The sequence below is a fragment of the Calidris pugnax genome, unplaced genomic scaffold (assembly GCF_001431845.1).
Source record: "Calidris pugnax isolate Ruff unplaced genomic scaffold, ASM143184v1 scaffold103, whole genome shotgun sequence".
NCBI lineage: Eukaryota > Metazoa > Chordata > Aves > Charadriiformes > Scolopacidae > Calidris > Calidris pugnax.
The window spans coordinates 11,278,587-11,303,489 of record NW_015090990.1 but is presented as its reverse complement, the minus strand read 5'-3'; the positions used below and the strand labels follow the sequence as shown (position 1 = coordinate 11,303,489).

The following is a 24,903-nucleotide window of genomic DNA, read 5'->3' as shown; positions in this document are numbered from 1 at the left end:
ATTTCTGATTTTACATTCAAAGTATGCACTATTAATTTTTACTTATTTCCACAGTGGCACCAGAGATTGATCTAGATGTTGCTCTCCGGACCTCTATTGTTGCTAAAGCAGGTGAAGATGTGCAAATAATGATTCCATTCAAAGGAAGACCTCCTCCAACAGTCACATGGAGAAAGGGTGACAAGAATCTTGGAATTGATGAAAGATATATCATCCAGAACACAGAATCATCTACATTACTTACTATTCCTCAAGTTACCCGAAATGATACAGGAAAATACATTCTTACAATTGAAAATGGAGTTGGAGAAGCAAAATCATCATTTGTGAATGTAAAAGTACTTGACACACCATCTGCCTGCCAGAAGCTGCAGCTCAAGCATGTTTCTCGTGGCACAGTTACACTGGTATGGGAACCACCTCTCATTAACGGTGGTTCTGAAATAACAAATTATGTCGTTGAAAAAAGAGATGCTACAAAGAGGGCCTGGTCAACTGTAACAACAAAGTGTTCTCATACCACATTTAAGCTAACCAACCTGTCAGAGAAAACGGCATACTTCTTCCGTGTTCTCGCTGAAAATGAAATTGGACTGGGTGAACCTTGTGAGACATCTGAACCAGTGAAAGCTGCAGACATACCTGGACCTGTAAAAGACCTAGCCATGAAAGATTCTACAAAGACTTCTGTTAAATTGCAGTGGAGCAAACCTGACTATGATGGTGGTAGCATTATATCAGACTATGTTATTGAAAAGAAACTGCAGGAAGAAAAAGAATGGACGTACGCAGGCACAAGCAAGAGCTGTGAATTTGAAGTTGAAAAACTTAAAGAGCTTTCTGTCATGGAATTCAGAGTCTTTGCTAAAAATGAAAAAGGCATGAGTGATGGTGTTACTGTTGGACCCATTACAGTGAAAGAACATATAATAACACCTGAAGCTGACCTTTCTGATATTCCTGGAGGTCAAATTGCAGTAAGAATTGGACATAACCTGCATATTGAATTGCCCTATAAAGGTAAACCTAAGCCATCAATGAGCTGGCTGAAGGACAACCTCCCTCTTAAAGAAACTGAACATCTTCGTTTCAAGAAAACTGAAAACAAGATAAGCTTAAGCATCAAGAATGTGAAAAAAGACCATGGTGGCAAATACAGTTTAATTCTTGATAATGTCGTCTGCAGAAAAACATTCACAATCACTGTCATCACTCTTGGTCCTCCATCTAAGCCAAAAGGACCTTTAAGGCTAGATGAAATCAAAGCAGACAGTGTAGTTTTGTCATGGGAAGCTCCTGAAGATGATGGAGGAGGAGAAATTACTGGCTACAGTATTGAAAAGAGAGAAACTTCACAAATGAACTGGAAGCTGGTGTGTTCGAGTGCTGCAAGAACAACTTTCAAAGTACCCAACCTTGTTAAAGACACTGAATATCAGTTTAGAGTACGCGCAGAAAACAGATATGGAGTGAGCCCACCTCTTGTCTCAGCAGATGTTGTGGCAAAGCATCAGTTTAGACCACCAGGTTCCCCAGGCAAGCCTGTTGTATACAACATAACTGCTGATGGAATGACCATATCTTGGGATGCTCCTGTTTATGATGGTGGTTCAGAGATTATTGGCTATCATGTCGAAAAGAAGGAAAGAAACAGTATTTTGTGGCAGAAGGTTAATGTTGCATTAATATCTAACAGAGAATACAGGATTACGGGACTACTTGAGGGCCTGGATTACCAGTTCCAAGTATACGCTGAAAACGCTGCAGGTCTAAGCCGAGCTAGCGAGCCCAGCAAATTTACTTTGGCAGTCTCTCCAGTGGGTAAGTGAATGATCAATCACTTATCCAAGGAATTTCTAGTCTTACAGGCTACAGTGAGCAGTAATAAAAAATAAATTTTAATTATTTTCCTTTCAGACCCACCTGGTACTCCTGATTACATTGATGTCACCAGGGAAACAGTCACCCTTAAATGGACCCCCCCACTGCGTGATGGAGGCAGTAAGATTGTGGCCTACAGCATTGAGAAACGGCAAGGAAGTGAAGACCGTTGGCTCAGATGTAACTTTACTGATGTCAGTGAATGCCAATATACAGTTACAGGACTCAGTTCAGGTGACCGATACGAATTCAGAGTGCTTGCAAGAAATGCTGTTGGTACAATCAGCCCACCTTCGCAGTCTTCAGGCTATATCATGACCAGAGATGAAAACGGTAAGAATTATTTCTTTATATGCTTGTATTTAGTACAGTTAGAGTTTGTGGATGTACTGATTGGAAATGGGAGGCCAAGGGGGGAAGAACATGTGACTGAGGTCCTTACAGTCAACTCAAAACATTTCTGTTTGTACTTTAAGGTGGGAGGGTCTAAATTAAAGACCCAAATCTGGCAGACAAACATGGCACTCTACAATTGTGTTGGATAAGCAGCAGCAAAGTTGGAAAGAAATCATGAACTGTAATATTCTGATCCACTGAATAATTTAGAAATGAAATGTGCCTCAGATAGCTTGGCATACTGTAACAGTATATATTAATCGTGTGTTTCCTATTGTTAATATGATGCACTGTGTTCTTACAGGAAAAATAAGTTTATAGTTCATGTAATAACTGCTTTTTAGAGAATGTCATTTTCTAACTGAAAGAATTCTATATGTAACCATCTTTTATAATTAGTACATTAAAAAGAGTACCAGGAAAAGATACCTAGGTACATGGGATTTGAAGTATGTTTTCCTTTTTCAGTTGCTCCTACAATTGAATTTGGTGCTGAGCACTTTGAAGGCCTCACAGTTAAAGCTGGAGAGAGCATTAGACTTAAAGCTCTAATCAAAGGACGTCCAGTACCTAAAGTGACATGGTTTAAGGATGGTAAGGAGATTGAGAAAACAATGAATATAGAAATAACTACAGCTATTGGATATAGCACAATCTTCATTAGAGATGCTACCCGGGATCATCGTGGAGTGTACACAGTAGAAGCCAAAAATGCATCAGGCTCTAAACGAGAAGATATTACCTTCAGAATACAAGGTACAGCAACAAACACTTTCAGAATGCTATTTTAAAATACTATTTTATTCTAAGTGCCAGCAAATTATAATTCTGAACCTTTAAAATTGCAGACACACCAGGAAAAGTTGGTGGACCAATACGATTCACAAACATTACTGGAGAAAAAGTCACATTATGGTGGGAGCCTCCGGCTAATGATGGTTGTGCTTCTATTTCCCACTATATAATTGAAAAACGTGAAACCAGCAGGATTGCTTGGGCATTAGTTGAAGATAAATGTGAAGCTTGCAGCTACACTGCGCTTAAATTAATTAAGGGCAACGAGTACCAGTTCCGTGTCTCTGCAGTGAACAAATTTGGAGTTGGCAGACCATTGGAGTCTGATCCAGTTACTGCACAAATACCTTACAGTAAGTTTCCACCTCATTCTGTAGAAATAACTGTGGACTTACCATCTTGTTTTTCTAATGACTTTTTTTTCTTTTTTTAGCTATCCCTGATGCACCAGGAACTCCAGAGCCTACCAGTGTAACAGGAGACAGTATCACACTCACATGGGCAAGACCAAAATCAGATGGTGGCAGCGAGATAAATGAGTATATTCTAGAAAGGAGAGAAAAGAAGAGCATGCGCTGGGTTAAAGTATCCAGTAAGAGGCCCATTACTGAGAACAGATACAGAGTAACTGGCCTTATTGAAGGCAATGAGTATGAATTCCATGTCATGGCTGAAAATGCTGCAGGAGTCGGACCTCCAAGTGATGTTTCAAAGCTGATTAAATGTAGAGAACCAGTCAGCCCACCAAGTGCTCCTAATGTTGTAAAGGTGATAGATACATCGAAGACTAGTGTAACCTTAGAGTGGACTAAGCCAGTTTTTGATGGAGGCATGGAAATAATTGGGTACATCATTGAGATGTGCAAAGCTGATCTTGAAGCATGGCAGAAAGTCAACGCAGAGACTGTTCTTGCTACTAAATATACCGTTGTTGATTTGGAGGCAGGAGAACACTATAAATTCAGAGTTAGTGCTGTTAATGGTGCTGGCAAAGGAGAAAGTTGTGAAGTTCCTGCTTCAGTCCAAACTGTGGACAGGCTTTCTGCACCAGAGATTGATATCGATGCAAACTTCAAGCAGACACATATTGTAAGAGCAGGTGCAAGCATTCGTCTATTTATTGCATTCTCTGGAAGACCTGTTCCTACTGCTGTGTGGTCCAAAGCAGATGCTAATCTTAGCTTGCGTGCTGACATTCAAACAACCGATTCATTCAGCACGTTGACTGTGGAGGAATGCAACAGAAATGATGCTGGCAAGTATGTCTTTACTGTGGAAAACAACAGTGGAAGCAAGTCTATCACATTTACTGTCAAGGTTTTAGACACACCTGGTCCACCAGGTCCTATTACATTTAAAGATGTGACTCGAGGTTCTATTACTTTAATGTGGGATGCTCCTGTACTGGATGGAGGTTCACGTATCCATCACTACATTGTGGAAAAACGGGAAGCAAGCCGTCGTAGCTGGCAAGTGGTGAGTCCAAAATGCACTCGACAAATCTTTAAGGTCACTGATCTGACAGAAGGTGTGCCATATTACTACCGAGTGTCAGCAGAAAATGAATATGGTGTAGGTGAACCCTGTGAGTTAACAGAACCAGTGGTAGCCACAGAAGAACCTGCTCCACCTAAGAGACTAGATATTGTTGACACAACCAAATCTTCTGTAGTTTTAGCTTGGCTTAAACCTGATCATGATGGTGGTAGCCGTGTTACTGGATACCTTCTTGAAATGAAACAAAAAGGATCCGACTCCTGGATTGAAGCTGGACAAACCAAACAACTTACTTTCACTGTTGAAGGCCTTGTGGAGAACACTGAATATGAGTTCCGGGTCAAGGCAAAGAATGATGCTGGCTACAGTGAGCCAAGAGAAGCTTTCTCTTCTGTTATTATTAAGGAGCCACAGATTGAACCAACAGCAGATCTCAGTGAAATAAGCAGACAGCTCATAACATGCAAGGCTGGAAGCACCTTTACTATTGATATACCAATCAGTGGGCGCCCAGCTCCAAAAGTGACATGGAAACTTGAGGAGATGAGGCTGAAGGAAACTGAGAGGGTGACCATCAAGACAACAAAAGACAGAACCACACTGACTGTAAAGGACAGTATGAGAGGTGACTCTGGTAAATACTACCTCACACTTGAAAATACTGCTGGTGTGAAAACGTTTACCGTCACAGTGGTAGTCATAGGAAGGCCAGGTCCTGTCACTGGCCCAATTGAAATATCATCTGTCTCTTCTGAATCCTGTGTATTGACCTGGAAAGAACCTGAAGATGATGGTGGTAGTGACATTACAAACTACATCGTAGAGAAACGTGAATCTGGCACAACAGCATGGCAGCTGGTAAATTCCAGTGTGAAACGTACACAGATCAAAGTTACTCATCTCACAAAATACCAGGAGTACAGTTTCCGAGTAAGCTCAGAAAACAGATTTGGTGTCAGCAAACCCCTTGAATCAAAACCAGTAGTTGCTGAGCATCCATTTGGTAAGTGAAACACTTTTCAAAATTTGTTCTTTTCCTCTGACTGAGGCATTTGTAACAGCTAACGTTTTCCTCCCCATCTTTTTTGGGTTTAGTTCCACCAAGCCCACCTTCCAGGCCAGAAGTCTATTCTGTGTCTGCAACTGCCATGGCCATTCGCTGGGAGGAACCCTATCATGATGGGGGCAGCAAAGTCATTGGTTATTGGGTTGAAAAGAAGGAGCGCAACACCATCCTTTGGGTGAAGGAAAACAAAGTGCCATGCTGTGAATGCAACTACAAAGTCACAGGATTGGTGGAAGGCCTAGAATACCAATTCAGAACCTATGCCCTAAATGCCGCAGGTGTTAGTAAAGCTAGTGAAGCTTCCAGACCTGTCGTGGCTCAAAATCCAGTTGGTAAGTATTACTTTTAGAGTTATGTTGTTATTTAAACTAAAATAGAATTGCATTTCTCATTTTTCTGCTTTATTCCTCCAGATCCACCAGGAAGACCAGAAGTTACAGATGTTACCAGGTCTACAGTGTCGCTGAGCTGGTCAGCACCCCTTTATGATGGTGGAAGCAAAATTATCGGATATATTATAGAACGCAAACCATACAATGAATCTGGTGATGGACGTTGGCTGAAATGCAATTATACCATTGTATCAGAAAACTTTTTTACTGTGACAGCTCTTAGTGAAGACGAAGCATATGAATTCCGTGTATTAGCAAAGAATGCTGCTGGTGTGATTAGCAAAGGATCTGAATCAACTGGTGCTGTCATTTGCAAAGATGAATACTGTAAGAAATATTCACTTGGAACAATTGAAAACATAATATTCTATTTTTAATGCTGTTATTTCATTTTTTTAAAATTTCTTTTTCCTTATGACAGCACCACCAAAAGCTGAACTCGATGCCAGACTGCAGGGAGAAGTTGTGACCATTAGAGCTGGATCAGATCTTGTTCTTGATGCGGCCGTTGGTGGGAAACCAGAACCAAAAGTCTTCTGGTCCAAAGGTGACAGGGAATTGGATCTATGTGAAAAGATATCTCTGCAATACACCAGCAAACGAGCCATTGCAATTATCAAGTTCTGCGACAGAAGTGATAGTGGAAAATATACTCTAACAGTTAAAAATGCCAGCGGAATGAAACAAATTTCTGTTCTTGTTAAAGTGCTTGGTATGTATCCCATGATTAATACTCAAACTTAGTATACTAAAAAATTTACATTGTTTTAGATAAGAGTGAGACACTTTTCATTAGCTGCTAATAGCAATACGTATTTTCATCTCTACCCAGATTCACCAGGTCCATGCGCAGGCAAAATCACTGTTAGCAGAGTGACAGAAGAGAAATGTACTCTGGCATGGAACATTCCTGAGGAAGATGGAGGTGCACAGATCACTCACTATATTGTAGAAAGGCGTGAAACCAGCAGACTTCACTGGGTTATTGTTGAGGCTGAATGCCAGACTTTATCATGCGTGGTAACAAAACTTATTAAAAATAATGAATACATCTTCCGCGTGAGAGCTGTCAACAAATATGGACCAGGCGTTCCACTTGAAACAGAACCTGTGATTGCCAGGAACGCTTTCAGTGAGTGTTACTACCTTCCATTCTGCATCAGAATTTGTGGAATATTTCTCATAGATAAATGATTTGTTAAATGATAATTATTTTTTTCACCTTTAAAAAAACCACAGCTATCCCAACACAGCCTGGTGCTCCTGAAGAAGTGAGTGTTGGCAAGGAACATATCATTATTCAGTGGACAAAACCAGAATCAGATGGTGGCAATGAGATTAAGGACTATCTTGTCGACAAACGTGAAAGGAAAAGTCTGCGCTGGACGCGAGTGAACAGAGATTACACTGTTTATGATACCAGACTGAAAGTCACTGGTCTCATGGAGGGTAGCCAGTACCAGTTCCGTGTCACTGCAGTGAATGCAGCTGGGAACAGTGAGCCTAGTGAAGCTTCACAATACATGTTATGTAAAGAACCATCATGTAAGTTACCACATTTAAAACCTATTTTAATATTTACTTATAATAATGGAGCATAAACTCACTTTGACTAAGGTACCCCAAACCACGTATCATCTCACTGAACTAGCTGGTATTATAATAAACATAAAAGCAGTCATAGTTCATTTTAAATGCATTTCCCAGCATAAGCTGTTTAGAAATAATTTTTAATTGTAAAATGTTTCCTGCACCAATGTGAAATGCTTTTTTTTCTTTTCCAAAGATACTCCTGCACCACCTTCAGCTCCGAGAGTTGTGGATACTACTAAACACAGCATAAGTTTAGCATGGTCAAAGCCCACATATGATGGTGGTGCTGACATCTTAGGCTATGTTCTTGAGATGAAAGAAGAAGGTACGGAACAGTGGTATCGACCACATACAACGGCCACTCTTAGGAATGCCGAGTTCACTGTGACTGGTCTTAAAACAACCCAGAAATACCAATTCAGAGTTGCTGCTACAAATGTGAACGGCATGAGTGAATTTAGTGAATTATCAGCAGAAATAGAACCCGTGGAAAGAATAGGTAATTTGAAGACTTAATGTATGTTTTGAGGAATAAGTATATTTTCCTTTAGAACTACTAAAAGATTAATTAATTCTATGTTTCTTATACCCTTCATCAGAAATACCTGAGCTTGAGCTTGCTGATGATCTGAAGAAGACAGTTACAGTCAGAGCTGGTGGTTCCCTGCGCTTAATGGTCTCTGTATCTGGCAGACCTGCTCCCGTAATCACATGGAGCAAGCAGGGTGTTGACCTTGTAAGTCGAGCTATTATTGATACTACAGACAGCTACACTCTGCTTATTGTGGATAAAGTTAATCGGTATGACGCTGGAAAATACGTCATTGAGGCTGAAAATCAATCAGGAAAAAAATCTGCAACTATTTCTGTAAAAGTGTACGGTAAGTAGTGCTACAATTATATATAGGCATTACATCACTCATAGTGCATGTTGCTCAGTCATTCATTTCCAAAGGAAGTTTGCTGTTTAAATAAGATGAGAATGAGAAATCAGAGAAACAAGCTAATATAAAGGAAAATACATAGTTTCTAAAGCTGTACTATTTTATAAACCAAATCCCAGCATTGTTTTTTTATTCAGAATCAGTCATTAACTGTAAAAGGAAAGGATACAAAAGGAAAAAAACAAATATATTTTTGTTTGTTGTTTCAGATACACCTGGTCCACCAGCTGCAGTGAGAATTAAGGAAGTATCAAAAGATTCTGTGACACTTACTTGGGATATTCCAATCATTGATGGTGGAGCCCCAGTCAACAATTACATAATTGAGAAGCGTGAAGCTTCCATGAGAGCTTACAAGACTGTCACTACCAAATGCAGCAAGACATTTTATAGAGTTACTGGACTTTTAGAAGGAGCTTTGTACTATTTCAGAGTACTACCAGAAAATATTTATGGCATTGGTGAAGCTTGTGAAACATCTGATGCAGTACTAGTATCTGATGTCCCCATGGTACCACAAAAGCTTGAAGTGATTGACACCACTAAATCCACTGTTACTCTTGCATGGGAGAAACCACTACATGATGGTGGCAGTAGATTGACTGGCTATGTTATTGAGGCCAGCAAAGCTGGAACAGAAAGATGGTTGAAGGTAGTGACACTGAAACCTACTGTCTACGAACATACAATTATCTCTCTCAATGAAGGTGAACAGTACTTGTTCAGGGTCAGAGCACAGAATCAGAAGGGTGTGTCAGAACCACGAGAGATTGTCACAGCAGTGACAGTACAAGACCAAAAAGGTAAGAATCTACTGTTGAAAATAATGGGGTGAAATTTATACCAAATTAATGTGATACTTGTGAAATGGATATTTAAAATATCAATGTTTTGGTTTTCTTAGTTCTGCCAACAATTGACTTGGCTGGAATACCTCAGAAGACAATTCATGTACCTGCTGGCAAGCCAATTGAGTTAGCCATTCCAATTGAAGGACGACCACCTCCAGCTGCATCTTGGTTCTTTGCTGGTTCTAAACTAAAAGAATCAGAACGCATTAAAACGGAGACTGTTGCCAAAATGGCTAAACTGACTGTGCGGGAGACCACCATACATGACACTGGAGAGTATATGCTTGAACTGAAAAACACAACTGGAACGGTTACTGATACAATAAAGGTTATAATCCTTGGTAAGGACTTATGAAAATAATTGTCCATGATCTTTCTCCATCTGAACTTTCTTACATCAGTAATATTATTCCACTTTTTTTTTGTCTTTTAATTTTCTTTTTTTTTTTTTTCTAGACAAACCTGGACCACCTGTTGGACCTATCCGAATTGATGAAATTGATTCAAATTACGTAACCATCTCCTGGGAGCCACCTGAGCTGGATGGTGGAGCTACCCTTAGTGGCTATGTGGTAGAACAGCGCGATGCTCACCGTCCTGGATGGCTGCCAGTTTCAGAGTCAGTAACCAGGACAACGTTTAAGTTCACCAGGCTTGTTGAAGGTGCAGAATATGTGTTCCGTGTGGCTGCTACAAACCGCTTTGGAATCGGATCTTACCTGCAATCTGAAATTATAGAATGCAAGAGCAGAATCCGTAAGTCTGAATTTTTCCTTATCGTCTACCCTTCAGAGTCAAAATATATATTTAAATGGGCTTACATATCCACATATAGATAAGATTTTTCTAGATGTTACTACTTCCTTTCGACAAACAAAATGGTTCATTGTGATGCACAGTAGTCTTGTTACATTTCTGGAGAAAAATGCCATCCATCAATCTACACAGGTATGATAGATGCACTGCATAGAATCTGGGTGGTAAACATGGAATTTCTGCTCAGGTCTACCGATAGCCTTAAAAATTGCTTTACCCCATTACAAACCCAGGAGTATTTCACTGACATAGTTTGTAAAGTACTTGCATATCTGCTAAGAAGAGTTTGAATCATTTGATGCCTCCTTTGCTAATTCTGTGTCATGTTTTTACAGGTATTCCTGGTCCTCCTGGAACTCCAGAAGTGTTTGATATCTCTCGAGATGGCATGACATTAACTTGGTATCCTCCAGAAGATGATGGTGACTCACAGATTACCGGTTATATTGTGGAACGCAAAGAAGTTAGAGCTGATAGATGGATCCGTGTAAATAAAGTTCCAGTCACTATGACTCGTTACCGTTCCACTGGGTTGGTTGAAGGATTAGAATATGAACACCGAGTCACAGCAATCAATGCCAGAGGGACTGGGAAACCCAGCCGTCCTTCCAAATCTGCTGTCGCCAGAGATCCAATTGGTAAATAATTTCCTACGTAAATTAAGGATATTATGGCAGAAGGGAATGATACTAGTAAAATTCAGGTTTTTCTAATTTGGTTATCTGGGTGTATTAAAAAATGAGATTCTGACAGGAGAAAAACAATAAAATATTAATGAAAATCTTTCATTCTAAGTTTTCCTGTATAAATCCTATAGACTTAATACAGATCACAGGTTGCAAGTTAGCATTTGTTACATCTTTTAAATATTCATTAAAACGAATCCCCCTCTCCCCCCCCTATTTGATCTTCTCTTCCAGCTCCTCCAGGTAAACCTCAGAATCCAAGAGTCACTGATACTACAAGAACATCTGTCTCCCTTGCTTGGAGTCCACCAGAAGATGAAGGTGGTTCTAAAGTTACTGGCTACTTAATTGAGATGCAGAAGGTTGATCAAATTGAATGGACCAAATGCAATACCACGCCAACCAAGATTCGTGAATACACCTTGACACATCTCCCCCAGGGTGCAGAGTACAGATTCCGTGTGCTAGCCTGTAATGCTGGTGGACCAGGAGAACCTGCTGAAGTGCCAGGGACAGTCAAAATAACAGAAATGCTTGGTAAGACACTTAAAGTCTTAACTCTCATTGAAAATTGTCCTAAAAAAGTACTTGCTTAAAGCAGGTATGATATCATCTGTAAAACAGACATATTAATGACATGTTAATTTTGTTTATAGAATATCCTGACTATGAACTTGATGAAAAATACCAGGAAGGTCTCATGGTGAGACAAGGTGGAGTTATCAGGCTCACAATACCCATTAAGGGTAAGCCCATCCCAGTATGCAAATGGACAAAAGAAGGACATGACATCAGCAAGAGGGCCATGATTGCAACTTCTGACACTCATACAGAACTTGTGATCAAAGACGCAGAAAGAGAAGATTCAGGCACCTATGATCTGGCACTTGAAAACAAGTGTGGCAAAAAAGCTGTGTATATTAAAGTCAGAGTGATTGGCATTCCAAATCCACCAGAAGGGCCACTTGAGTATGATGACATACAAGCTCGTTCTGTCAGAGTAAGCTGGAGACCTCCTACAGATGACGGTGGTGCAGATATCCTAGGTTATATTGTTGAGAGACGAGAAGTACCGAAGACTGCCTGGTACACTGTTGACTCTAGAGTGAAAGGGACATCACTAGTGGTGAAAGGGCTCAAAGAAAATGTGGAATATCACTTCCGTGTTTCTGCTGAAAACCATTTCGGTATTAGCAAATCTCTCAAATCTGAAGAACCAGCAGTACCAAAGACACCTCTAAGTAAGTCCCCTTTTAGATTTTTTTAAAAAATATTTTTAAAATACTACATTATCGTTCTAAAAGTGCAATAGTATATGTAAATGTCCTAATGCTATGTCACTATTATTTCTATGTTTTTGTAATTATTAACAGACCCTCCAGAGCCTCCAATCAATCCACCTGAAGTGCTTGATGTTACTAAGAGTTCTGTCAACTTGTCCTGGTCCAGGCCTAAAGATGATGGTGGTTCTCGTGTAACTGGCTACTACATTGAACGTAAAGAGACATCTACAGAAAAATGGGTCCGGCATAATAAGACCCAGATTACCACTACAATGTTCACAGTAACAGGACTTGTTCCAGATGCTGAGTATCAATTCCGTATCATTGCTCAAAATGAAATTGGTGAAAGTGAAGCAAGTCCTGCTTCTGAACCGGTTGTATGCAAAGATCCATTTGGTAAGATACGTTTGCATTAAGAGACCTTCTGAAGAGCAACTAGTGACATTCAGAAAGGATTTTATTTTCTGTATCTATTCTAATTTTCAGACAAACCAAGCCAGCCTGGAGAAATTGAGATCACTTCCATATTTAAGGACAGCATTACATTAGAATGGGAACGACCTGAAAGTGATGGTGGCAAAGAGATCCTTGGCTATTGGGTTGAATATCGCCAGTCTGGAGAAAGCACCTGGAAAAAATGCAATAAAGAGCGCATCAAGGACAGACAGTTTACAGTAGGAGGTTTACTAGAGGCTACAGAATATGAGTTCCGTGTTTTTGCAGAAAATCAGACTGGCCTCAGCAGACCTCGAAGAACTGCTATGGCAGTGAAAACTAAATTAACATGTAAGCAAAAAACATATTGTCATATTTGCTGTGACATTGTTGTGATTTGCTGTGCCACAGTACTGCACTTACGCTGCCTATTTGTTTTACATATTTTTTGCCAATGTGACTGTCCTAAAGCACAGTATTTCAAGTACAGGAGGCACAAGTATAAATTAAAATTAATTTCCAGTAATATAATAATAGAGGAAAATTTCATAATAATCTTCATTATTTTTTAATTTTCTTTGTCATAGCTGGAGAAGCACCTGCCATTAAAAAAGAAATGCAGGATGTTACAACGAAACTGGGTGAAGCAGCTCAGTTGACATGCCAAATTGTTGGGAGACCTTTGCCTGATATTAAGTGGTACCGCTTCGGCAAAGAACTGGTACAAAGCCGAAAATACAAAATGTCATCTGATGGACGCAACCATACACTAACAGTATTAACAGATGAGCAGGAGGATGAAGGTCTCTACACTTGTATGGCTACCAATGATGTTGGAGAAATTGAAACTAGTGGCAAGCTATTATTGCAGGCTCCTCCTCAGTTCCACCCTGGCTTCCCATTGAAAGAGAAATACTACGCATGTGCAGGTGGCACCCTCCGTCTTCACATCGTGTATATTGGCCGACCAGTACCAGCAATAACTTGGTTCCATGGCAACAAACCTTTGAGAGGATCAGAAACAGTTTCTATTGAGAACACAGAGCATTATACTCATCTTGCTATTAAGAATGTCCAGCACAAGACTCATGCTGGGAAGTATAAAGTGCAACTCAGTAACACATTTGGAACAGTTGACACTGTACTTAATGTGGAAATACAAGGTAATTTGTTTTATTTTCAGTATTTTTCTGAATATTTTCTCAAATATTTACTGGCAAAAGAATTAAAAATATCATGCTTTTTCTTTTACAGATAAGCCAGATAAACCAGTAGGGCCAATTGTTATAGAGTCTATACTGAAGAATTCTGTGGTGATAAGCTGGCAACCGCCAGAGGATGATGGAGGTGCTATGATAACCAATTATATCATAGAGAAATGTGAAGCCAAAGAAGGAGCAGAATGGCAACTTGTGTCTTCAAGCATTTCAGGCACAACCTGTAGAATTGTTAACCTAACTGAAAATGCAGGCTATTATTTCCGTGTTTCTGCTCAAAATACATATGGCATTAGTGAAGCACTGGAGGTTTCATCAATTGTTATTATGAAGCCTCCATTTGGTAAGTGGGTGCCAAAATATAAATTTCTGTATGCCCCTGTAATTAGTAAGGCAAGCTGACTTCTGTTTTTCAACTTTTTTATCCTTTACAGAAAAACCAGGACAACCCGGTCAGCCAGTAGCAAGTGCTGTCACAAAGGATTCTTGTGTTGTCTCATGGAAGCCACCTGCAAGTGATGGTGGTGCAAAGATTAGAACTTATTATCTTGAAAAGCGTGAGAAAAAACAAAACAAGTGGATTTCTGTAACAACAGATGAAATTCGTGAAACTGTCTATTCTGTGAAAGATCTTATTGAAGGTCTTGAATATGAGTTCCGTGTAAAATGTGAAAATCTTGGTGGTGAAAGTGAGTGGAGTGAGGTATCACAACCAGTCATACCAAAATCTGATGTTCCAATTCAAGCTCCACACTTCAAGGAAGAAATAAGGAATCTGAATGTGAAATTTCAAGCTAACGCCACATTTGTCTGCAAAGTCACCGGTCATCCTAAACCAATTGTCAAGTGGTACAGACAGGGCAAAGAAATCATGCCAGATGGTGAAAAGATCAAGATACAGGAATTCAAGGGTGGATATTACCAGCTGGTCATCACAAACGTAACAGATGATGATGCCACTGTATATCAAGTTAGAGCTACCAACCAAGGAGGATCTGTGTCTGGCACTGCCTCTTTGGATGTTGAAGGTAAATGAAAGGTCTTGATTCCTAAGACAGATTCCTTTTAAGCTTTGAGTATTTATAGACTACTGGTGCTCTTCTCATGTGCATTTGTTCATGTGTTGTTTTTTCTTCCTCTTTCTATTCTAGTTCCTGCAAAGATTCACTTGCCCAAAAACCTGGAAGGCATGGGAGCTGTTCATGCCCTCCGAGGGGAAGTAGTGAGCATCAAGATTCCATTCAGCGGCAAGCCTCAGCCCGTGATCACATGGCAGAAGGGACAAGACCTCATCGATACTAATGGACACTACCAAGTCATTGTTACGCGATCATTCACATCTCTTGTTTTCCCAAATGGCGTTGACAGAAAAGATGCAGGTTTTTACATCGTTTGTGCCAAAAACAGATTTGGAATCGATCAAAAAACAGTTGAATTAGATGTGGCTGATGTGCCTGATCCACCAAGAGGTCTGAAGGTAACTGACATTTCAAGGGACTCAGTCAACTTAACCTGGAATGAACCAGCTACTGATGGTGGAAGCAGAATCATAAACTACATTATTGAGAAACGTGCTACAACAGCAGAGCGATGGATTCGTGTAGCACAAGCCCGTGATACACGATACACAGTGGTGAACCTATTTGGCAAGACCACCTACCAGTTCCGTGTAATTGCAGAAAACAAGTTTGGCCAAAGCCAGCCTTCTGAACCTACCGATCCAATTATAACAAAGGAAGATAAGACCAGAGTAATGAACTATGATGAAGAAGTTGATGAGACCAGAGAAGTCACCACAGCTAAAGCAGCTCACTATTCTACAAAGGAACTCTATGACAAATATATGATTGCAGAAGAGCTTGGACGTGGACAGTTTGGCATTGCACACCGCTGTGTTGAGGCAGCTTCAAAAAAGACTTACCTGGCCAAGTTTGTCAAAGTAAAGGGTGCTGACCAAGTTTTGGTAAAGAAAGAAATTTCCATTCTAAACATTGCTAGGCACCGAAATATCCTGTATCTTCATGAATCATTTGAGAGCCTAGAAGAATTAGTCATGATTTTTGAATTCATTTCTGGAGTTGACATCTTTGAAAGAATCAGCACAGCTTCATTTGAGCTGAATGAAAGAGAAATAGTAAATTATGTACGCCAGGTCTGCGATGCACTAGAATTTTTACATCGCCAAAGCATCGGACATTTTGATATTAAACCAGACAATATTATTTACTTCACAAGAAGAAGCTCTGTAGTTAAAATTGTTGAATTTGGTCAAGCTAGACAACTGAAGCCTGGAGACAGCTTTAGACTCCAGTTCACTTCTCCTGAATACTATGCGCCTGAAGTACATCATCATGATTTGGTCAGCACAGCTACTGACATGTGGTCAGTTGGTGCTCTAACATACATACTTCTCAGTGGCATTAATCCTTTCATTGCTGAAACAAACCAACAAGTTATTGAAAATATTCTAAATGCTGAATACAACTTTGAGGATGAAGCATTCAAAGACGTAAGCATTGAGGCCATGGACTTCATTGATCGCCTACTAGTAAAGGAAAGGAAAGCTCGGATGACAGCTGCTGAAGCACTTAACCACGTGTGGCTGAAACAGCAGACAGAAAAGACCAGCACTAAAGTCATTAAGACCTTGAGGCACAGGCGTTACTACCAAACTCTAGTAAAGAAGGAGTGGAACACAGTTGTGTCAGTAGCCCGCATTTCCTGTGGAGGTGCGATTAGATCTCAGAAAGGTGTAACGGTGGCTAAAGTTAAAGTTGCACCAATAGACATTGGTCCCATTGCTGGGCAGATAAAGCATGCTGTTACAGAAGAAGGAGGGCATGCCAAATATGTATGCAGGATTGAAAACTATGATCAGTCCACACAAGTCACATGGTACTTTGGTATGAGGCAATTAGAAAACAATGAGAAATATGAAATCAAATACGAAGACGGTGAGGCAACCATGTATGTCAAAGATGTTTCTAAAGTCGACGACGGCACCTACAGATGCAAGGTAGTAAATGACTATGGTGAAGACAGCTCTTATGCAGAACTTTTTGTTAAAGGTGTGAGAGAAATTTCTGAACACTACAGATGCAGGACTGTAAGGAAAGTGAAAAGACGGGTTGATACTATGAGACTATTAGAGCGTCCACCAGAATTTACTCTGCCTTTGTATAACCGCACTGCATACGTTGGAGAAAATGTCAGGTTCGGAGTAACTATAACAGTCCACCCAGAACCTCGCTTAACATGGTTCAAATCAGGCCAGAAAATCAAACCTGGTGATGATGACAGGAAGTACACTTTTGAATCAGACAAGGGTCTTTATCAACTCGTCATCAATAATGTCACAGAAGAGGATGATGCTGAATACAGTATTGTGGCACGCAATAAATATGGTGAAGACAGCTGCAAAGCTAAGCTGACTGTGATTCCACATCCACCTCCAGCAGATGCCACACTAAGGCCAATGTTCAAAAGACTGCTGGCAAATGCTGAATGTCAAGAAGGCCAAAATATCAGTTTTGAGATCAGGGTATCTGGTGTACCAAAACCAACGCTGAAATGGGAGAAAGATGGTCAACCTCTATCCTTTGGTCCTAACTTTGATATAATCCACGAAGGTTTAGATTATTATGCTTTGCATATCAGAGACACTTTACCAGAAGACAGTGGTTATTACAGAGTGACTGCTACAAACAGTGCTGGATCTACAAGCTGTCAGGCTTATCTAAAAGTTGAACGCTTGAAATATGTCAAGCGTGAGTACAAGACTGAAGAAGAACGGGAGAAACACGTACAGAGGCAAATTGACAAGACCTTACGAATGGCAGAAATCCTTTCAGGGGTTGAAGCTGTTCCACTGACACAAACAGCACAAGAGGCTCTCAGAGAAGCTGCTATCTTATACAAACCAGCTGTTAGCACTAAGACCGTCAAAGGTGAATATGAAATTAAGAAAGAAGAAAAGAAGGAAGAAAGAAGACTTCGTATGCCATACGAGGTCCCAGAGCCTCGCAAACATGTGCGAACAACTCTTGAGGAAGATCAGACCATTAAACACTTTGTGCCTCTGTCAGACATGAAGTGGTACAAGCGGCTGCGAGACCAGTATGAAATGCCAGGAAAACTTGAGAGAACTGTTCAGAAACGCCAGAAACGCATACGTCTTTCCAGGTGGGAGCAATTCTATGTGATGCCACTGCCACGCATTACTGATCAGTACAAGCCTAAATGGCGCATACCAAAGCTAACACAAGACGATCTTGAAATTGTGAGACCAGCACGCCGCCGTACCCCATCTCCAGACTATGAATATTACTACAGACCAAGGCGGCGATCGCTTGGTGACTTGTCTGATGAGGAATTACTCCTGCCTATTGATGACTATTTAGCCATGAAGAGAACTGAAGAGGAAAGACTGCGCCTTGAAGAAGAGCTAGAGTTAGGCTTCTCTGCTTCCCCACCAAGTAGAAGCCCCCCACGCTTTGAACTGTCTGCCCTTCGGTATTCTACTGCAGGAGCACAAGTCAGTTCAGAGGAAGAGAGGAAAAGAGAGCTGAGGTATTCAAGCTATCGCATCCCAACTAAAGCTGACACGAGTGCAAGCTATGCAGAGCTTCGTCAACGCCATGACAGGGCTGCCTACAGACCACCTAAACAAAAGCAAAGAATAATGGATGAAAGAGAGGATGAAGAATTGCTCCGTCCTGTCGGCACTTCTCAACGACTCTCTGAATACAGGAGTGAGCTCGAATACATGGCAGAGGAGGAAAAGAGAAGACTCAGGAGAAGGAGGGAAAGAGAAATAACTGAGATCACATCAGAAGAAGAAGAAGAAATAGAAATGGTGCAACACGTTCACAGAGAATTTTCACCTCCCTCTAGATTACTAAGGAGAAGAAGATCTCTTTCTCCAACTTACATTGAGCTGATGCGTCCTGTGTCTGAATTAATTCGACCCCGCTCACGGCCTCCTGAAGAAAGTGAGAGAAGATCCCCAACACCAGAGAGAACTCGACCACGTTCACCTAGCCCAGTTTCTAGTGAAAGATCACTCTCTCGGTTTGAGAGGATGGCAAGATTTGATATATTTTCTAGATATGAGTCCATGAAATCTGCTTTGAAAACTCAGAAGACTATGGAAAGGAAATACGAAGTTCTGACTCAGCAGCCTTTTACCCTTGACCATGCTCCACGCATTACACTGAGAATGCGCTCACACCGGGTACCGTGTGGCCATAATACCAGGTTCATTCTAAATGTCCAGTCAAAACCAACTGCTGAAGTGAAGTGGTACCATAATGGTATTGAGCTCCAGGAGAGCAGCAAGATACATTTTACTAATACCAGTGGTGTATTAACTCTGGAGATTCTCGACTGCCACATTGATGACAGCGGAACATACCGGGCTGTATGCACAAACTACAAAGGGGAGTGCTCTGATTATGCAACACTAGATGTTACTGGAGGAGATTACACTACGTACTCTTCCCAGCGAAGAGATGAAGAAGTACCAAGGACAATTTTACCTGACTTAACGAAAACAGAGGCATATGCAGTCTCCTCGTTTAAAAAAGCATCTGCTACAGAAGCAAGTTCCTCAGTGAGAGAGGTCAAATCAGAAATGTCAGCAACAAGAGAATCACTTTTATCATATGAACATTATGCTGCTTCTGAAGAAAAAATCACTGCAGCTGAAGAAAAATCATTGGAAGAAAGAACCGTACACAAAGCATTTAAAAGTACTCTACCAGCAACAATCCTTACGAAACCACGGTCAATCACAGTTTCTGAAGGGGAGACTGCAAGATTTTCCTGTGATGTTGATGGTGAACCAGCACCAACAATAACATGGTTCCGTGCAGGTCAACCCATTGTTTCTTCAAGGCGCTTCCAAGTAACACGAACACAGTACAAGTCTACCTTTGAAATCTCTTCGGTCCAGATGTCAGATGAAGGAAGTTACACCGTTGTGGTGGAAAACTCTGAAGGAAGACAAGAAGCACATTTTACTTTGACCATTCAAAGAACAAAAATTCCTGAAAAAGCAATTACATCACCTCCAAGAATCAAATCTCCTGAGCCTCGTGTAAAGTCTCCTGAGCCAGTTAAGTCTCCTAAACGAGTGAAATCTCCTGAACCCATCAGCAGCCCTCCAAAAGCAAAGTCACCACCCGGAGACAAAACAGCACCAGCAGAGAAAGTACAATTACCAACTGCTTCTCCACCAAAGATAAAAGAGCATCTGAAAGCAGAAACTCTTGGAGATAAAGTAAAGTTATCCTGTGCAGTTGAAAGCAGTGTTTTAAGTGTCAGAGAAGTGGCTTGGTATAAGGATGGACAAAAACTGAAAGAGGACCATCATTTCAAGTTTCATTATGCAGCAGATGGCACCTATGAGCTCAAAATCCATGAACTCAGGGAATCTGATAAAGGAGAATACACCTGTGAAATTATTGGGGAAGGAGGAGTTTCAAAAACTAACTTCCAGTTTACTGGCCAAGTATTTAAAAATATCTATTCCCAGGTAAAAGAGGTATCTGAATCTCGTAAATCAGTTCAGAAAGAAGATGAGATCCTTACAGTTTCTACGCAGAAGAAATCAGCAGTAGCAACTGAAGAAAAAGCAGCAGTTGAAGAAGTCATTAAAAAGTCCATTGTTACTGAAGACGTCAAACAATTGAAAGCAGAAATTAAAACTTCTTCAACTAAAATGACAGTATCCGAAGGGCAGAAAGTGACATTCAAAGCTAACATTTCTGGTGCCTCTGAAGTAAAATGGGTGTTGAATGGAATGGAGCTGAGAAATTCAGAAGATTACAGATACGGTGTTTCTGGAAGTGATCACACACTAACTATCAAAAAGGCTAGTAATAAAGATGAAGGTATACTCACCTGTGAGGGTAAAACTGATGAAGGCATTATTAAATGCCAGTATGTTCTGACCATTTCTAAAGAGCTTTCCAATGAACCAGCATTTATCACACAGCCTAAGTCTCAGAATGTCAATGAAGGACAAGATGTATTGTTCACCTGTGAAGTTTCTGGGGAGCCTTCTCCTGAAATTGAGTGGTTTAAGAATAATCAACCTGTAAGTATTTATTTAATATATTTACTTGAAAAATTGGAATCATTCATAAAACTGATCTTAATGAAAATATTTTTTTTCCCTCCTCAGATTGCTGTTTCATCGCACATCAGAGTAACACGCTCTAAAAACATATATTCTCTTGAGATACGAAATGCAGCAGTGAGTGACACTGGAAAATACACAGTCAAAGCAAAAAATTACCATGGGCAGTGTTCTGCTACAGCATCCTTGACAGTACTCCGTAAGTTTGTTCTCTGAGTCTTGTGTTCAGACTAATCACAACTTCTTGCTGTGGTGCGTTTACTAAAATGATTTATGATAAAAGCCACCGGTAATGTCGATTTAGGTATTTTAACAAGTTTCTTTTTCTTTTGTGTATGATATATAGAGAACTAAAACAGCATTAGAAATCTTTGTAACACCCACAGAGGAGCACACAGATGCTCTATTACATCAAGAGGTGCATGTTAACAGAAGGCTATGAGCATTCCTTCTAGGATGACTGCGTTAAGACCTTGGTGCTGGCAATTACTCTTTCCTCATTCACTAACAGAATCTGTTCCAATAAAACAAAGTAATTCCATAATTAAAAATTTCTATGGTAACTTCGCCATAATTGAACTGGGTTTATTATTTTACTGGCTGTACAATATCCCAGTTCCTAGCATCAAGGGGTTGCTATGATTTGCTTGTATGATTGTGCTTGGGTTTAAAGGAAAGCTACAGCGCTTGAGCTTTTCTGTTGCCTTTTATAGCCACAGAACAATGCAGTGAAATACAGACTTTCCTATACGGTGCTGGTAAGAACTTGAAAATGTTTTACAGCTTCTACAAACATGAACTGAACACACAATTTCTCAGTGTCTAATTCCAGTAATGGTTCTAATAGGTCGTCACACAGCGTTTCCTGTTTCTTCTTACGGATGTATGTACATAGTAGTAACAGTGCCATTTTCTACTTGTTTCCTTTATAAATTACTGTTTGTGATTTGGACGTCTTGAATCAAATGACTGTAAACAATTTTATACTCCACTGCAGTTTTCCATTGAAAGCAAACTATGCTGTCTCTTCATTTCTGTAAAATTAACCATATACAACTGCATGACTGTTTGTTAACGTGACGTTATTGGTTTTTCCTTCTATGTTTGCGATGCTCCCCAGCTCTAATTGAAGAACCTCCCAAAGAGGTAGTATTGAAGACAAGTGGCGACGCAAGCATGCACGAAAGTTTTTCTTCTCAGTCCTTTCAAATGGCTTCTTCTAAACAAGAGGCTTCATTCAGCAGTTTCAGCAGTAGCAGCATGACTGAAATGAAATTTGCAAGCATGTCTGCCAAAAGCATGTCCTCCATGCAAGAATCCTTTGTAGAGATGAGCTCCAGCAGTGTTATGGGGAAATCTAGTATGGCTCAACTGGAGAGTTCAACTAGTAAAATGCTTAAATCAGGTCTGAGAGGTGAGCAATACAATTACTGGTAGAGTTAGTGCTTAAAATATCCTGAAGTAGTCCTCAGAGTAAACCTGCTGCATGGCTTAGTGGAAACAGACTAACTTGGTATTTCTTCTCCTGTTTTGTAAAGGAGTACCACCCAAAATTGAAGCTCTCCCATCTGATATCAGCATTGACGAAGGAAAAGTTCTCACCCTATCTTGTGCCTTTTCGGGTGATCCTGCTCCTGAAATAACATGGTACTGCAGAGGGAAAAAAATTACCAGTCAGGACCAGCAAGGCAGATTCCACATTGAAACCAGTGAAGATTTAACCACCCTGATCATCATGGATGTCCAGAAGAACGACGGTGGACTTTACACCCTGAATTTAGGAAATGAATTTGGTACCGATTCTGCCACTGTGAATATTAATATTCGATCAATTTAGAGAGCTTGATCTGTATTATTTACACTTGTCTTTTTACAAGTGATTCATATATGGACTGAAATATCTGATCTGTAAATATAAAAAAAAATAATAATATTTTTGTACTTACGTGAATGAGACAAAGTCCAGAGCTATACATTATGACTTATAGTCATTATTGACCTAAGAATTTTAAACACTTTTTTCACTGACATGTACATACTGTATATAGCCGAAGTTAACGGTTATGAAGTTTTGTACCATTTATTTTATGACATTTTGAAACGTAATTTTTGGAACTAACAGTTGGTAGGAGAAAGTTTCCTAGCAAACGACTACCCTGCTCAACATTTAACTAATTTTTGCGCCTCAACTCAATGTTGATGTCTAAGAATGCCTCAACAGGTAGAGAGGCTCCCTGTTGAAGATTACCTACACCTAAGAGATGACACTGTGCATAGTATTTCATACGTGCACGAACATTTATGTTGAATCAGAAATGTAAGGCATTGGCGATGTTTGCAATTACCCTCCTGTAAGCATTGCTTTAATGTTTTACATTGGATCTGATTACGTCATAATTTCCATACCTGACTGACAATTTTTGGACAAAGTGCAAGCGGCCAGCACTTTGTTCAGCCACTGCGTACTGTTTCTGACATATTGACTGCCTGAATAGCTTTAAAAAAGTAACATCACCTGGCCATCCCTTTAATCAACGAAGTTATTCAGGTGCTCAAGTGCAGCAGCAGTACCCCCTCTCGGAGGTTCGTAGGGTGCAGTTGATTGAATTTGTGTGGTAGTATTAGACATCCAGTAGTCACTTCCCGGGCAACTAAGCAATGAACCACAGTTTGAAAACAAACTGTTGTGACAACATTAAATACCACCCTGCACTTCAATTTGCTTTAGTTCTCCTAATGTAGTAATAAGGCTTGGTAGCTGTTGAACCTCCTTGAGATAGAATTGTTCATTTGAAATAAAGCATGCTTTCTGCACCACAAAACCCGTGACTCCTTGTTATTTATTTATTATGCTCTATTTTTATAATTCCTCTATTACATCTCAGCAAAAGAGCTGCTGAAAGAAACGACTGGGTAGAAATGCAATGCTCCAATGTAAACCAGGTAGCTAACTGTTAAGAATCCAACCATCTAGCCTGGCCACCAAAAAGTCAGCCTTAACAAGTCAGACTTAAAAAAAAAAAGTTTTCTTCATTGACAAAAGTTAAATTCTAGCACGTGCCTAAGCATTATACTGTTCTTATTATCCCTAGTTAAGTGACTATATGGATAGATTGCCAATCTCACTTCTTTATAGCTGGTCTCTGCTGAAAGTGGTTAAAAACTGCCTCCAGGAAATCTGGCTATTGCCTCCTTTTTTTGACAGCTGCCACTAGTATAGACTAGTCGATCCTAATTGCCTGCACCTACAATTTCTCCCCTCCCCTGGGTGACTAAGGGCACACACCTCATCAGTTCTTCATCCCTCAGGTCAGCTGACATACCTATAGGAGCAAAGCCTGTCTTTACATTCCTGGAGGGGAATCACAAAACCCACACAAGCCGGTCACAATTTTGGTTATCTAGGGGAAAAGAGTATAAAGGTCAAAGGAGCAGCTCTGCTTTTAGAATTCACTCTGGTCAGCAGAAAAAGCTTGAGAGCACATATGCTCACAGCAATGCACCACTCCTTCTGGAGCTGTAAAATTCTCTTACATGGAGCAGGAGCATTAGTTAGCAATAATACACATCACTATGACCCCCAGCACACGATTACTACTGAAAAAAGGCTCAAGTTTGTCAGAAGAAGTAAAACAGGCAGTATGTTTAAAAGCCTATTCCAAAAAGATTTACTATAGAAGCAGACTTTTATTTTTAAATTTCCTATAAAACTATATACTCTCAACCACTAGCTATCCAAATGATGCAGGGCAAACAATAAATGGGAATGAAACAAGGACAAAAGTGAAAACAAGGATTTCAGAAGAGGTAAGTTTTGGGTCAGGACAAGATCCAGACTTTTTTGAAGTGATGGAACCAGAAACAATCATAAAGATGAAAGAGTTTAAGAGTGCATGGTATTTCTTCCTTA

General features: G+C 40.2%; 1 protein-coding gene across 4 annotated transcripts in view; it reads left to right on the top strand.

Annotated features, from left to right (window-relative positions):
• The window catches only part of TTN (titin), a 247,953-nt gene extending 224,138 nt beyond the window's left edge, over positions 1 to 23,815 (top strand). For 3 of the 4 annotated variants that reach the window (XM_014954163.1, XM_014954162.1, XM_014954161.1), the window contains 27 exons: positions 55 to 1,821; positions 1,918 to 2,214; positions 2,746 to 3,033; positions 3,126 to 3,425; positions 3,506 to 5,572; positions 5,665 to 5,967; positions 6,049 to 6,354; positions 6,449 to 6,739; positions 6,860 to 7,159; positions 7,267 to 7,572; positions 7,814 to 8,119; positions 8,220 to 8,501; positions 8,774 to 9,367; positions 9,469 to 9,756; positions 9,872 to 10,171; positions 10,567 to 10,869; positions 11,152 to 11,454; positions 11,574 to 12,158; positions 12,291 to 12,596; positions 12,687 to 12,986; positions 13,223 to 13,798; positions 13,890 to 14,195; positions 14,287 to 14,880; positions 15,004 to 20,951; positions 21,039 to 21,192; positions 22,114 to 22,407; positions 22,532 to 22,918. In XM_014954163.1, the coding sequence (XP_014809649.1) occupies positions 55 to 1,821; positions 1,918 to 2,214; positions 2,746 to 3,033; positions 3,126 to 3,425; positions 3,506 to 5,572; positions 5,665 to 5,967; positions 6,049 to 6,354; positions 6,449 to 6,739; positions 6,860 to 7,159; positions 7,267 to 7,572; positions 7,814 to 8,119; positions 8,220 to 8,501; positions 8,774 to 9,367; positions 9,469 to 9,756; positions 9,872 to 10,171; positions 10,567 to 10,869; positions 11,152 to 11,454; positions 11,574 to 12,158; positions 12,291 to 12,596; positions 12,687 to 12,986; positions 13,223 to 13,798; positions 13,890 to 14,195; positions 14,287 to 14,880; positions 15,004 to 20,951; positions 21,039 to 21,192; positions 22,114 to 22,407; positions 22,532 to 22,830 (17,963 nt within the window). In that variant the 3' untranslated portion in view covers positions 22,831 to 22,918. Of the gene's footprint in view, positions 1 to 54; positions 1,822 to 1,917; positions 2,215 to 2,745; positions 3,034 to 3,125; positions 3,426 to 3,505; positions 5,573 to 5,664; positions 5,968 to 6,048; positions 6,355 to 6,448; positions 6,740 to 6,859; positions 7,160 to 7,266; positions 7,573 to 7,813; positions 8,120 to 8,219; positions 8,502 to 8,773; positions 9,368 to 9,468; positions 9,757 to 9,871; positions 10,172 to 10,566; positions 10,870 to 11,151; positions 11,455 to 11,573; positions 12,159 to 12,290; positions 12,597 to 12,686; positions 12,987 to 13,222; positions 13,799 to 13,889; positions 14,196 to 14,286; positions 14,881 to 15,003; positions 20,952 to 21,038; positions 21,193 to 22,113; positions 22,408 to 22,531 lie in introns of all 4 variants that reach the window. The other variant, XM_014954164.1, reaches the window with a different exon arrangement.
• Positions 23,816 to 24,903: the final 1,088 nt, after the last annotated feature.